This window comes from Pocillopora damicornis, chromosome 1 (genome assembly GCF_964200805.1).
Source record: "Pocillopora damicornis chromosome 1, jaPocDami1.2, whole genome shotgun sequence".
Classification (NCBI taxonomy): Eukaryota; Metazoa; Cnidaria; class Anthozoa; order Scleractinia; family Pocilloporidae; genus Pocillopora; species Pocillopora damicornis.
In genome coordinates, this window is record NC_142670.1 from 5,253,951 (window position 1) to 5,269,447 (window position 15,497).

Below are 15,497 nucleotides of genomic sequence, written 5' to 3' on the forward strand. Positions count from 1 at the left end.
TTGGATGGATAGATGATAGTAGATGCCCTTGTACGCAAATTGCGGGGTTTTGAGGCAAAAAGACAGCAGATGATGACAGCAGATGATGACAGCAGATCTACAGGCAAAGAAGTTATTTGTCCTATGGAAGCATGTTCTTTGAGTCTCTCCTCCGCAACCTTAACGGCAAGATCAACTGCGATTTTAGTGAAGAGAGAGACAACGTCGAAAGATACTAATTCTTCACAAGCGTTAAGAGTATTATCTCTTATGAAATCCGCAAATTCGCAGACATTTTTGACAGTGTGATCAGTATTCCCAACAACAGGCAACAAAATTCTCGCAAGATAACCAGAAATTGCATAAGTCGAAAAACTAACAAAAGAGACAATGGGTCTCAAAGGAATTCCCGGTTTATGAATTTTAAGTAAGCCATAAAAACGTGGACATAAGCCTTCGTTGCCGTATAACATTTTTTACGTACAGTCACTAATCTTACAAGCTTTTTTTTTTCTTTTTTTCTCACTACCTTATTTGCCATAAAAATTCTGTAGCCAAAACTTTGCTCAGGAGGGCTGGCTGTCTACCATCGTCACTCGACGATGGAGAGGAAATATGTTTTTAATGTCCTAAAGGCAAATGGCTATCCAAAAACCTTTCTCCGTAACTTCAATAAACCATTTACAACTAGTAGCACTCCTGATGAAAGGGAACCAGCGACTGGTTTTGCTGTTATCCCTTACATTCAGGTGTTACGGAATCCATCGAGAGAATTTTTAACAACCACAGCGTTGAAGTTGCTCAAAAACCTGTTCAGACGAACCGACGCCATTTATTCTATTCCTTGCAATGACTGTGATAACAAATACATCGGACAGACCAAACGTCAGTTTGGTACACGTTTGAAAGAGCGTCAAAAAGTGATTTTCTTTTACAAAAAAGAACAGTAAGCTTTATCGGAGCACACAGGCCTTTGTTTGGAAACTTTGCATATTAACTCCGCTCACACTCCTTAAATCGTGATGATGGCGGCTTACTTCCTAACGCCTATTTACACCTCTTCGGAGAAAAAGCAGCTAATTAGTGATCATATAAAAGGACCTCTTGTCGCAGCGCTTAGATCACCCCTGATGAAGGCTTTGGACAGGAGTGTTGAAATGTTGGGTCTATGAATTGTAACTTCTTCGGTTACATCCATTGAATTTGTAAACCAGAGTAGCATCAAACCATGTCTGATTGTCCACCTAGTAGTTGCCGTGTGAACTTTGATACAAAAAAAGAACAAGTTGTCACGGTTTAAAGACCCTGTGCGTTTATTGGTATGTTTCATTGGTATGCTCAATTTTGTAACAAGAATAAAAAACCTCGACCAAAGGAGACATAAGCTAATAAAAGAAAATCGATACAACTGGATTAAGATATCAGCCATTCAGCTAGAATTTTCTTTAGTACTTGAAACCCAGCCCCCCTATGACCAAGAACACTTACAATCGCTAAAATAATTTGAATAATACGACGAAAAGATATATCATTATCTAAAAAAGTGAAAAATACAGCTCTCCAACCTTTATCGAAGCCTGTAACAGGAAGGCTGACGTAGTTTTCTCCTTTATCATCCTCAAATTGAACTCCAGTCTCATTTTCGTGGAAAATCTTCCTGACCAATATATCTAACAGCAAAACAGCGACTTATTTTAAGTGAGGGCCAAAATAAATTCAGATGCTTTCGTAACAGTCACAAATTGTCGGCCTCAAAAGTTTTGGGACAAAAAGGCTGAGGAACCATCACTTATAGGTAGTAAATGCAAGTAGTTTGCAAGGATCATCATTCAAAGGAGCGTTCTCGATTCAAATGTCACATAAAGTGCTAGTGATCATTGTTACTAACATATATTCGAAGGGTTTTTCATTTTCTTAATTTATTTATTCGTCCTATTCATTTTTTTTTCACTCCCTCATAGCTTATTCTTGACCATGACGATATTGAAGAACACATGGAAAATAGAAAGAATTCTTGGGAAGTGGAGATAACTGATGAGCGATAGGAATCTGCTGATATAAACTGCCATAAAAGAGGTCCAAGGCGTTTCATACCTCACAAAACGTTTAAAAAGTTGTAGCGTTAGCAGATGTTTCTAAAATACGCCACGAATGATGCATGTATTCATCCTGAACTCCGAATTAGAAATCAAGAAAACTTCCAAATCAGCTTTTAGGATCTACTCACCTGCATGTTCACCACGGATGTCAATCTCAGGTACGGTTTGATTAAGGCGATTTTTAGCATAATTTCCGATGACTTTCTCCAAATCAGTAACAGTGAGGAAAGTGCGTTCCATATTTTTTTTAGTTACTTTATTTCCAGGAGAGTTTGTCACTTCTTTTAGGATGGTGTCGACAAGTTTCTTGCCTGGGGACTGAGTTAGTAGTTGGATTAGACAAAACCTTCAGTAGCCTAGCTCTTAAAGGAATTAATAAATTCATGGGTTACACAATCTGGAAAATTGAGCTTTCTTTAACCAATAAACTTAAGAGGAGTTTAATTTCCTGACGATTCGATCGAGCTCTTCTATTTACACGTCATCGCCGGTGGTTTCTAGGTAAAGTGTTACGAACATACTGTCATACATTAAAAATAAAACGACTGATTACAAGATTATAAATAACATAGGAAATACTGATAACATAAGAAAGAACGTACTCGCAATTACATTTCTAGCTTTGCATTATCCGCGTGAAAGTCGAACTTATATCGATAGCTACGCGGACTGTGGTTATGAGGGGAATTGGTTTCTACAGTGTCTAAAGGGGGAGAATTAAAGGACCAATAACAATAGGCACTACAAATGTTACAAAAAAATAAAATACACCTACCTCGCTCAATGGTGTCAGCCTAATGGCAGGAAAATTCAGTTTCCAGCATTGTTTCACTTGGATTCTGCCCAAATACGACGAGTCTGTTGTATTTGTCAATATAATAGAAAACTGCATGCGAGTTTTTTCATTTTTTCTGCACCCCCACATTTTAAAACAGTGATCTCTCCAGGAAGACGTCTGACTGAACAAAGAGGCCAACTGCCTACACCAAGAGCTGCAGCAGGTTTTGTCAATAGACTTAGGTGTCTTATTGTCGCATTCCATCCTATGCCAGTACTGACGCATTTTATCACGATGTTGCTGACAGTCCGAGCAGTTCAGCTCTGAGGGCGCGAGTGTATCATTAGGGTGTGAGCAATGCCCATCTGCGTTAGATTCGTAAACATTAGTAAGAGACATTTTGCATTGTAAATACTGTTCTTCGTTCACACACATACTGTTTATATTTTTTATCGATTTATTTATTTTTATAAGCATATTACTTGCTTGTCTTTTTTTTTTCCACTTGATTCTTTATCCTTTTACCGCTCGAATTCAACCCCAGCTGCTTTTCCCACCCGGTAAATAACGCATTGCAGTTTCGGTTTGTGTTTGTTTGGGTAAAGGTCTGTTTTCCTTGTTTTTGTTTTTCGTTTTTTTGTTTTCCTTAGTATCAGTTTCTCGCTTCTCACTTTCCATTCGTTGAACAAAGTGGTGAGTGGTTGGTATCGAGAGTTTGTATAAAATAATAATAATAATAAAAATAAAAAAAAAAGATTATTAGGATGTTCAGAACCCTCAGTTTTTTTTTCTTAACTTTTTCCTAATTGTTTAGGATGGGTCCCGCTTTGAGTAACATGGTACTTTCTAACGTTTCTAGGCCACAACTCCCTTTTTTTTGCTTTTCCTCCTCTTTTGGACAACTACAAGCAATGACATATTAGTGATCTTTTGGAATAGGTCGCTATTTTAGATTTATTTAACAACAGATAATTTATTGTTTAACCTCTGACGACAGGGGTTAATTAGTCGAACAATTTTTAACCTTTATAATTTCTATTTCCTGTTTTTTGTTTGTTTGTTTGTTTGTTTTTTTTTTCGCCAAGACAAAACATACCTAGTACTGAAGTCGGAATGGTCATACCAGCTGTAAAAGAGACAAAATAAAAATATATCATTCCCCAGTTCACAGCCATACCAAAACAAGGGGTGAGGGCTGGGGAAGGGGGGGGGGGGACGGGAATCAATAGCAAGATAGTTGCATAGATAATAAGGCATCTAATGGAGAAGTGGGACTTCTTAGTCAACCATATGAGGGCAACTGGGTAAAATCGTTTGTATTACTCTTGTCGTCTTACAAGGGTCGTGCTTTACCAGTCGTATAGGAAGGATTCATAGAAGGAGAAGCGTCACGTATCCTAAGAACAAATCCGACACCCTCCACGTGTCAAAATATGCTTTAAAATGGGGAACGGAGGAAACTTGACGAAGATGTGGAGAGATTTATGTCAGGCTTGCTAGAGAAGGGCCATCGAAAAACAAAGGCAATAGGACACAGAAAAAAGTATTGCTATTTATGACGCAATATCCTCCGGCAAGAACTGGATGGGAAAATGACATCTCATTCAAAAACAACGCACTGAATTACATCGCAAAGAAAAGTCGTTAAAACATATCCTGGTCAGAACTACTCCAAAAAATTTAAAATCGCTTCTGGATGGCAGGAGTCCTGGAAGCCCGTCTATACTTTTTAACTCGTCATTTACTTCTCGTGACCTGCACCTCGCGCGAAGTTCGTCGACGCTCTGATGCAACAAAATCTTTGCAAATTGGCTTTTAGTTGGACCTTTTTGCTGAGACTTCCTGTCATCCCACAGGTTGAAGGTGGCTTTTGAAGCAAAATCCCTTTCGTTCGCTCAGTGGCTTTTAGCCTTTTATATGAAGGAACGCGGGATGCCATCGACAATTCCAGATACAAAAAAATTCCTCAAGGAAGTTGCGAGAAACCACTAAAATAACTGCATACAATGAAAAACTCATTATTTCAGAAGACATGAGGCACATGAAGCCATAGTCCATGTCTATACGTATTTTGTCAATGCATAGAACAGAGATTCGGTGATTGACAGAAATGCTTTGATAAAATAGGTTCTTTTTTATATCATAATTAAAACAGTAAAGGTGATATGAATTGGTAAATTACTTTTAAAAAAATAGGCAAATGAAAGAGAAAAGAAAAATTGAACCACCTGACATCCCTTCCCCAAAAAGGAGAAAGAAAACCATGAATTTATACTTAAAGGACGAATGAACGGACGGATGAATAGATATCATTTGTTTCCAACAAACAGACAGAATGTTTGATAAACTGCTCAGTTCTGTTTTAGAAAAATAGCTGTTATCTTTTTTTATTATTATTATTATTATTTCATTGATATTTTAAAAGGAAAGTGCTATACAAACTAAAAGAAGTTTGCCTAAATCAAAAGTTCCTGACTTGCTTTGTGGCTTTGTTGCCTGAAATCAAGTTAAAAAAATAAATTAAAAAAAAAAAAAAAGAATTCAGATTTTAAAATGTAAATCCACCATCTTTGTTATGAAGTAGTTATGACGTAGCAATGGCCAAGCTGGTAATCTCGACTAAGGAGGATAAAAAAAAAAAAAAAAACTAAGAAAACAGCGGTGAGGAGAGCTAAACGACCCAAATCTCGACATGGATCTTAATTCAGACGTTGTAATACGGCCAATCACGTTTTAGCCGTAAAGTGGCTCTTCTTCGGGAGAAAAAGAAATCGCTGTTAACGAAGCACCTCGGGAAAAGATAAAAGGAGAAATATGCAAGCGCTGACGTCTTGTAAACTGCGAGTGGTGCTCTTGCGGCAACTGTTATGAGATGCGAGAGTATATGCTGTCAATAAATGAATTTACATGGAGATCGACTTCATTTGGAATCGAAGATAATTCGTCTCAAGTAGAATCTGTTTTTAAAGTGACCTTTTTTGAGTTTTTACAAAGACACAGCGCAGTGCCGCGACAGATTTATTTCACATTGCTAATTGAGTGATGTAACTTTATCGTCGCAACAGTTAATAGAACCATAAATAAACAAGGTAAGAGTGTTATGTTAGATGTTTTTGCACATTGTAATGACTTATGCCAGTTAACGGTGGCGACAAGTAGGCGCACTATGCATATTTCATAGTCGCTATCAAGTAAATTTTGCCGGACTTTGAGTTCGTCTCACGATAAAACAACACAAATACACAAGGAAATTTTTACAGGAACTTCATAACCATCCTTTTTTTCTTATAAAAGCTTGAAGCTCAGTAGATTGTGTCATATCGGTCATTGTTAAAACTGTTTTTGTTTTGAAAGTAGGAGAGAAAACGAATTTGGGCGACTTGCCGCTGTTTGTTTGATGCATGCTGACATTAACTCTTAAGAGAATTACCACATAACCTACTTTGAGAAAATAAATATAGGAAGTCTGCTATTCCAAGTTTGTTTCATATATAAAAACAAAGCCTCATGTTACGTGAAGAGCGTCAGGACGTCTCCCGTTGTCGAACACTGTTAGCTTGGGATATCGATCTTATTACTTATTCTTATCTTATTTCTTTATTCTGATCTTATTTTTAGGATTTTGTTCTTATTTTTATTATGTAAAGCGCTTTTGGACCATTGGGAATTTTATAGAATGACAATGTAGTTTTGTAGGTTTAGGATTTTGTTATCTTTATTATGTAAAGCGCTTTTGGACCATTGGGAATTAGCGCTCCATAAATACTGTATATTATATTATTATTATTATTATTATTATTATTATTATTTTTATTACAAATGACACCTCAGTGCTTAGCGAATTAGAATTTGTTTGTTTTAACTGCATTTGTCTGTCCCGAACTGGACAAAACGACAATTATTTTCGAAGAGCTCCGTCAAAAAGCAAGCGAAATTGAAAGTACAACATACAACCAATAGCCGCGCTACTAAACATATCGAGTTTTTTAAAGTTTACGCATTTAAAGGTTTCTATATTACTTTTTCATACTCACCAACCATTAGTGCAAAAAAAATCATTCTCCAGAACATTTTGGCCAAAGTTTCCTTTCGAACTTTCAGATATGAATTCGGCATTTTTGAGATCACCGTCTCGTGAAACAGCGATGAAGGTATTGGTCTTTGTTCAGTGGCTTTGGGCAGATGTTGGACACAAAGATACGTTAGATCTTGAGCGAACAAGGAAGAAAGCAGAGACCAAACTAGGAGTGAGTTTCTAACACATTATTCCTTGGGTTTGTTGGCACTAAATTGACTAGCTGGGTCCGTATTTGCATTTTAAATTGAGGCAATATAAATACGAAAATACTAATACGAAAGTGTCATGCAAATCACAAGTAGGTAGCAGGTGGCTGTGAATTAAAAATTGCTCAAAGCGAACGTTTTTTTATTGTGTTGGTTAAAGAGGAACCGAAATCTTTTTCACCCTGGGTACTCTTCTCCACATAAACTCCCCTTAATACCGACAAAACAGTTTTCAAACTTGTTATTTTCTTAATATAAAATAGCGGATGACAAGTCAATGAGTCACACAACTGTTTTTTTCCCGGTATCTTTTGCAATTCTAATTCACCCGTAGGTTGGGCACCCACTGACGTATTTGTGTTAATGACATCGCCACTGAGAGACGTGTAATGAATGAGGATTAAAATAAAACAAAGGGTGTCTAACTCAGTTGGTGTCCCTAGTGATAACTGAGCCGAATTTCCTGGTGTGCATGACGAACTGAAATGAGGTTGAGCAAGTTTTACTTGATTAAAGAAGAAATTTTAAAATGAGTATTTTATCATGTCTGCCAGGGGAAATTTTCGGGTTGAGCCTCCATCTAATCACAATATATTTTCATTTATTTGGCACCCCTAAATGAAAGACCGAAAAACAAAAAATGTTTTTACTTCCACGATTTCAAACAGATACACCTTCAAGAATTTTAACTCCTTCAACTATTTAAGTGGCGATTCACGAATATAGACTTTCTTGAGAGACTAAAAATAAGCTAAGCTGATCGCAGATAGCAATTGAAGGTTGTAAAATAGAGATTTTAAACATCACTCTATTGGTATCAAAGGGAATTAAAATATTTCATTTTAATGCCGACAAAACGAGAATTATTAGGTCAAGGAGACAGAAAAACGAGAAAACGAAAAATTAAGACGGACTCTAGGATGTGATAACCATTGCTACTTCTTTTACTAACGTCATGCAACGTCTGCAAGGCCTTCAATAATAAACCTACTGATGGAAAATTCTCGCATATTTTAGCACTGCAATAAGGCGCCTTGGCCTCGTGTATCCAACGAAAACTTCATAATTTTCACTTGACTAGCGGCGCACTTCAAATTTACAGTTTTTCTTGAAATATTGCTTGTTCAGACTGCATCACTTAGGCCCTACATAGCGATGTAAAAGGATTTGATGTCAGTCTCACTTATTGCAGAGTGAGATTATAAACGGTTTGAGTCCAAGTCTTTCCCCCTTATGGCTTAAAAGGAACTTAGCATTTTAGCTTGTAGATTCATTATAACATCTTCAATGTCCAATTGTCATAGTTACACACATAAATAGGAGGACGATGGGTGGATTAACATCGCCCATACACAGGTGGCGAAGGATTATAAAGGATAAGGTTTTTCATATACAGCATTTCGTTTTGTTTCGATGTTATTTTCAGTTTTCTCCTGCAAATCAAACTGAAATCTGTGCTTGTGACTATCGGGTATCCAGCTATTAATCAATCGAAACACGATAAAGACGCGATACAGAAAAAAACCTAATATTCTAAATCTACCACTCTTTGATTTGTTTTCAGTTGAAAACTGTCAGAGTATTTATATCAATGTCCTATGTTGACAATCACTGAGGCAGCATGACTGGTTTTTGCAATTAAGATGCCAAACGTATATCACTCTAACACATGGTGTTTCTTGGTCGATTATTTTAGTTGTGAAAAGATAGAGGGGCCGCAGCCAGGATAAAACATCATATGAAATTTAAAAAACGATCTCTGGCTAAAACTTTTAAAAATACGAGCTTTCGGCTGTTTGCGCTACAGCCTTCAACGGGTAAAATGATAAAAAGGTAAAAAATACTAGGTGTGAAGAACAAAGTAAAAATTAAAAATGCTGATAGCTAAGAATGTTTGTTAAAAAGAATGTTGCATTGTCCGGGCAAAGGACAGGAATTGTTGTCCGCATTGGGAGTTAACTTGGAATGCCACGCTTCTAGTATTTTTCTTGTTCTGAAACCGCCTTTGTCAATAATCGATGCATTATCAAAGTCTATTGCGTGACTATTGGCCCAGACGTGATTGGCAATTCTTGAGCCTTTTGCCGCGGTTTTCACATTTCTGAGGTGTTCTTTCTTTCTTGTGTTGAATGTTTTTTAAAAAATGAATGAATTTAAAAACATCCAGGCCAACAAAACCCGACGCTCAACAGTGTTGTCCCCGGAGGAACTTGTTGGAACATTTTTCAAGATGGTCGAGGGGTCCGAATCACGCAAGTCGTTCGCCTCTCTTCCATACATTCAAGGCGTAACAGAACCTCTGACTCGTGTCCTCAAAAAACACGACATCACAGTGAACAAACCACTCATCACCCTTCAACAACAGTTCCCGGCCCCAAAATTTCGACCATCGTTGGAATCGCAAACAAATGTTATTTATAAAATTCCTTGTGGTGACTGTTCATGGTGTTATATTGGTGAGACTGGCAGGGCCTTCAATCCTTACGGAGAGCTTTTATTTCAAGTGTTAAATCTTGATCGTTTCCGCCCTATTGAAAGCGGATTCAAATCTCATACATGTTTATTCATCCACTGAATAAACATTCTGAGAAAATGAAATATCGTTTTGTGCGGTCATTAGGAGTTAGCAGAATTTATTCAAAATGCATATGCATATGCATCTACAAATGGCAAATTATAGGTAAAAACTGAAAAGTATAATATTGTCTTGTATAGAAAATGGTGCTCTGATTGCAAATCACAGACAGTGCACTGACAAGCGAACTTAAGGTTGACATTAGCTGACGAAAAACTTTAAATAAATCAGGACTTTCTTCTGTAGAGATAATGACCTATCTTTTTTTCCTTATTTTTTTTTTGTTTACCTTCGCCTTTTTTCGTGGCTTTCCAGTTAATTTTCCATTTTGATATTATATAATATCTGCCGGATTTCTAACTTGCAATATTTTGCTTAGGTATGCCTTACTACGAAATTTCAATTTGCTGTTATGTACCATGTAGCATGTTGCAAACTACATGGAGGTTTAAGTTGTTCAATACTTTTTTAGTTTTTTCGGTGTCACTCAGTGGCTGAACCTTTATTTTTCTCGGCGCAGCAATGGCTGTGGAATCCTCATTTATTTCCGAGGGCATTACAGATGTTTGCTTTGTGCTAGTCCCATCATCCATTCCTGGTAAGATTGCCTGAAACCTTCTCCTCAAACGAGCTCTTATCTATAAATCACAAATTTAATTAGCCACTTTATTACATTCAAAGAATTTGAAAATCGTAGTCTTTTTGTTTTTGACTTTGTATTGTTCTATGGTATGGATGGAAATTCAATAGCGGCCAATTTTCACAAGCCATAACGAAATTTGACGTCATACAGTTATCTCTGTTTAGTGTGCATCAGTAGACTTGACGTAGCACCCTTCTCCTGACCAGCCAATGGAACTGAAGCGTCAGATGGATAATTTATCGATCAAGTGAGACTCTAGTGCACAAGTCATGCGAACGGGGCCCCATATCTAATAATATATATATAAATATATATATAACTTATCAAAGTAATAAAAAAAGGAAAAAAGAAATGAATAGTTACCACTTTTTAAAGCTTGTGGCAAACAATGGAGTAGGAAAAATAATTTCTTTCCTTTTAAAAGAAGCTTACCGATATTGTTATAATTTTCAGTTTACACAACAATCATTCTCACTCTCAATGATTTCTTAGCAATCAGTGTTGAGCCACTTCTAACGGCTATTCAGTTTATCACCAAATAGAGATATCAACCATGAGTTGGAAAGGACTGATAACATATTACTTCGAGTCTTGAATGGTTCACCTAACGAGCATTAGCTGTTCATCTGACGAAGACGTTTTGAGTTATCTCGTCAGACGAGCAGCCACGTGAGTTTACATGTCATTCGTGAACAGTGTGTCCGTTGGGAAATGAAGAGTTATTTGTTTTCGCTTGCTTCTTTACTAACCCTTTGATTTCAGTGTGTTGTTAGGCACTTCTCCCAAAAAGTTGATCTTACTCCCTTTATTCAGTTATGTCAATATAACACTCTTAGACTGAAAATCTTGTCTATTGTCAAAACCTAAAATACATATTGATATGCGGAGCCACTCGTGCTTCGTTGCCCCCGTGTAGTTCTGCTTAAGTTCTTTAGTTATTACTCGTATTCGATAAAATACTTCACCACACCTTAGAGGCCAAAATCACAGACTTTTCCCTCGTTTCCATTTCACTATCCCAAACGACAGAGGATTTTCTCTAGGTAATAAAATAAACCCTATGAACTTTAAAGTCTCCCACAGCCCCACTGTGAAGTCATTCGCCTCAGGCCATTTGTGTTCTGTCCTGACAAGGCCCTCAGAGTTCAGATCACAGTTAACCATATAGACACCAGTGACAAATTATACTTACATGATGTCGGTGTGTCCTGGGTTGAAAATGTCAGCTACGATAGATTCACCGCGTGCGTGATGGCTGCCGGGTAAAACGAAAGACATGCAAATGCTATATGACAGTTGATTGGATGGTTTACCAAGGGGTACTAGTAGGTGGAGTTGCTAATGAAGTGCGGTTATCACCATGGTTGACTGGAACGACCTCGGTTAGTGAAATAAACCGTCTTATAGTAAATGTTTTGAAAACAAAAACGAGTTTCTCTGCAAAACCGGAGACGTGCTCAGCTCGCAGTGACGATCTTGCATAGTTCTTTCTTTAATCATACTAAAGTAATTTCTCCCTCATTACACAACGTGCCATGTATATTGGAAGGCTTTATACGAAGCCAATTTTCATTTTGTGTTTATTTTGCTATCCGAGATTTGAGATTGGATAAAGGAGATGAAGTCGTGTAACTTCAGTGTTTGAGAAATCACAAACATGTGAACACGCAAATGATAATGAGTACAACAGCGTCTGCGGAATCACTAGAAATAAAAAGTACCGCTGCTAACACAAAAAGTTATGGTTTCTGTGCTCGTCCACCGTTCTTCGCTGGGTCTCTGCAAGAAATCTTCCAGCTGAAAATCGGAAAAAAATAAATTTAAAAAAAACAAATAAACAGAACGGCAAACAAACAAAATATGACGGAGGCTGGGGATTTTAATAAAACTAAAACATCATTTGGATTAAATTAATTGTTTGTCTGGGCCTAGTTATTCGAAGACCGATTAGCTAAAACGATGAGCAAATAATTATTCGGTTTTCTTTATCCCTTTGCTCAAAATCTTTTTCTGGATTATTTCCTGTATTCCTTTAAGAGCAGCTTTGAAGAACCCGGCCTTGATCAATTTTTCCAAGGTTTTGTGTTGCGCTTGCTATCTTTGAACGGGATTTTACTAAATTTACGATTGCATTCGATTACTCTTTACAGAGGATGTCTCATTTACTCAGAGGTTCAGCAACATCCCAAACGTGTTTTTCTCTGCAAATCGTTTAACCAGGGGGTGGTATTCTGCAACCGATACATAATGGAATAGCTGCTTGGGTTGAAGTCAGGTCACGTATTTTATCGACTTCTCAGTATCTTCAAGTTTCTATATAACGTTCATCTTTTTTTTCTGTTTTTCACTTTTTTTTTTTGCCTTGGGAAATCTGCTATCTGAGTTTCAAGTTACTGCAGGAGTTAATATTTTATTTTGAGTTTGCTGTATATTGAACTCGTTGGGTTTTGTTTATTTCGCTATCTTTTTTCCATTATTTCTTCATGAAGTTTTACCTAATGATTACTGGGCTTTACATAAGTATTTAATTCTACCATATTTCATTCTTTCCTAGATTTCATTTCATTTAATTATTGTAGTTATTGATATAACTTTTTTTCTTTGGTACGTCAATGAGACAGGATTCAGAGTTTGTCTGAAAGAGTTGTACGAGACAAAATCCGACCCCCTTTCAGTGTCTTTTACTGTTTTGTCAGGTGAGAATATGGCTAGGCTTGTAAGTGCTGAGGGATGTTCAATCGGAACAAGAGATATACAATCTAGCATAAATTAAGTACCTAAGAAAAAAATTTGGGCCCTCAAAGCAAGTGCCAAAACTACCCGTGAAACCCATTGGTTATCCCATGCTTTGCTCCTTTTTACTCTTTTTTTTTTTATTTTTTTTATTTCGTTTTTTTTTTTTTTTTTCTGGTTTGGATTTTGTTCGTTTTTTGTTTAGCGTTATTATTAGACATAAAAAAAATCATAACTAAAAAATAAAAAAAATTAAAAATTAAAAAAACCTACAACCATTTTAGGTGAAAAAACGCAGAACTAAAACCAACTACTCACTAGCAGCTCATATTTTACCACAATAATACCGCTATACGCGTGTTAATTTTGTTCCTTATTTTCTCTTTTCACCCAGATATATGCCAACCAGGGTGGGGTTACTTCGAAGGATACTGCTACTTCACAAGCCTCGCAAGCTTGCCATGGCTTACTGCTGAGTCTAACTGCTCTGCAATGGGATCACAGTTGGTGACTATACACAACCAAGAAGAAAATGTGTACGTTCAGCATCGACATAACGGAGAGAGATCTTTGATTGGACTCAATGATCGGAGTGTGGAAGGATCATTTGTTTGGACCAAAGAAGCTCGCTTAATACTTGTTTCTTCATCTGCAGTTGGGGTGACACGAGTGATCCTTCTTTTGAAGCGAGATCTAATCTGTATGAATAAGTTGATATCAAAACGATCTCAAGAATCGTACAACAAAACGTGCTTCGAAGAACTTGACAACCATCGGATTGAATTAAATTTCCTATTTCAAAGTGGAAGCCTAGCCAGGTAAAAATCTAAGCAAAGGTCCAAGGCTGATGAAGAGGCTCTAAAATAAAATCGAATAGCATACCTCCGAGTTTCTCACGCAGTGAAGGATGAATATTAAGAAGCCCTGTTAAATCACGTTAACGCCTTTTAGTAGTTTCTTTAACCAGGCGTAGTTGAACCTCACGCAAAATAAGTATTCGCAGCGTCAAACAGTTGCAAAACAAAGTCAATTTAGATTCATTAATATAAATGAAATAAGGGATGGGACGAGAAGTTTAAAATACAAAATAATTTGACATGAATTCTATGTTATCTTAACCTGGTGCTAAATCAATACGCACAAATATTTGTTACATAGATCGCTTTGGGGCATTCCTTTTTTCCTGAAAGGTAGCAATAATCCACTAAATTCTGCCGTTTTTTTTTATTTTAACCGAAAAAGTTTATTTGAAAGTATTGATTTGTTTTGTTTTTGTGATTTTGTCCATATTAGTGATGTGCCGCAACTTTGGATAGACAAGCAATCATAGATGTTTTCCATTTAAGGAACATGAAAGAAAATCCTAACTTATACTCCAAAAAACTGCAGGGAATACGTATATTTCTTTAAATGCGATCCATTCATAAATAATGGTTATGATTTTGAAGGGTCTTAATAGTAAGGAGCACATTCTTGTTTATGAGACCTTAGCTTCAAGCTTAGTGGAGATGTCAAATTAAAGGTGATAATATACTCACCTGGATCAACCGTTACAAAATAAACTGAACTGACTGCTAACGTATACCAAAGTGCTTTCATCATTCCAAACTTGAGATACGCCATGAAGACCCAAACGTCAAAGATAGCTTTTCGTTCCTTAATCTATTTTTAATGATGTATGAAGCAGATCCAATTTAGCACCAGATATTTCCAGCTGTGTATTTTATTTTGTAATATTGATCTGATCTTTTAGCGAACAAACAATTGTCCAATGATTTTTTTTAAATATTTTTTTCCGGCTTGAACGGAGTATGGCGGGGTAATTATGTAATGCATTCGAGTGATCCGAAGGAAAAAAAAAAAAACAGGAACAACTAGCTTTTCTGCTGACGTTTTAGGTCTCAGAGTCCCGGATGAGAGTAATTGCCAATTGCCCCTTAATACACCATATGCTAACTAGCATATTGTTGATGGAAACCGAAATATACCAAGAAATTGATTCGGCAGTAAATTCTTTAACTTTATGAACGAAGAAGAGAAAGAAAAAAAATAAAATAAAGATGGAAGGAAGCACAATGTGAGGTTGAAGACCCTGTGAGTACAGGAGAAAGATTTGAGCTTCAGTCCTCAATGGGGGAGAAGCTCAAATGGAGATAACTACACTAAAGAAATTTGTAGCTCATCGGAGGAACATGTTTGCGAGCTTTGCTTCGCTGTTTCGTAGTTTTATGTAGAGTTTTCTGACTTTGGAGATAAATATCCTAAAATTTGTCGAGTTCACGGGGGAGCATTACATACAGTTTTACTGGCGTGGGCTGGGGTATCTCGTGCTTAAGGATCAGTCACCATGTACCGACGAATGGGGGAATGGGGTGGGGGCGTGGATGACAATTTTTGGGGGGGGCA

General features: G+C 36.9%; 1 protein-coding gene and 1 pseudogene across 1 annotated transcript; one reads left to right on the top strand and one right to left on the bottom strand.

Moving 5' to 3' along the window:
* Nucleotides 1-1,392: 1,392 nt before the first annotated feature.
* Nucleotides 1,393-7,239, bottom strand: LOC149051513 (uncharacterized). Its single transcript, XM_089214393.1, has 5 exons — nucleotides 6,891-7,239; nucleotides 3,953-3,982; nucleotides 2,854-3,221; nucleotides 2,207-2,396; nucleotides 1,393-1,649 (listed from the first exon to the last, which is right to left on the bottom strand). The coding sequence occupies exons 1-5, from the start codon at nucleotides 6,970-6,972 to the stop codon at nucleotides 1,393-1,395; spliced, it is 927 nt and encodes a 308-aa protein (XP_089070519.1). The 5' UTR covers nucleotides 6,973-7,239.
* Nucleotides 7,240-10,237: 2,998 nt separating this feature from the next.
* On the top strand, nucleotides 10,238-13,913 carry LOC149051514 (brevican core protein-like; annotated as a pseudogene).
* The last annotated feature ends 1,584 nt before the right edge of the window (nucleotides 13,914-15,497 follow it).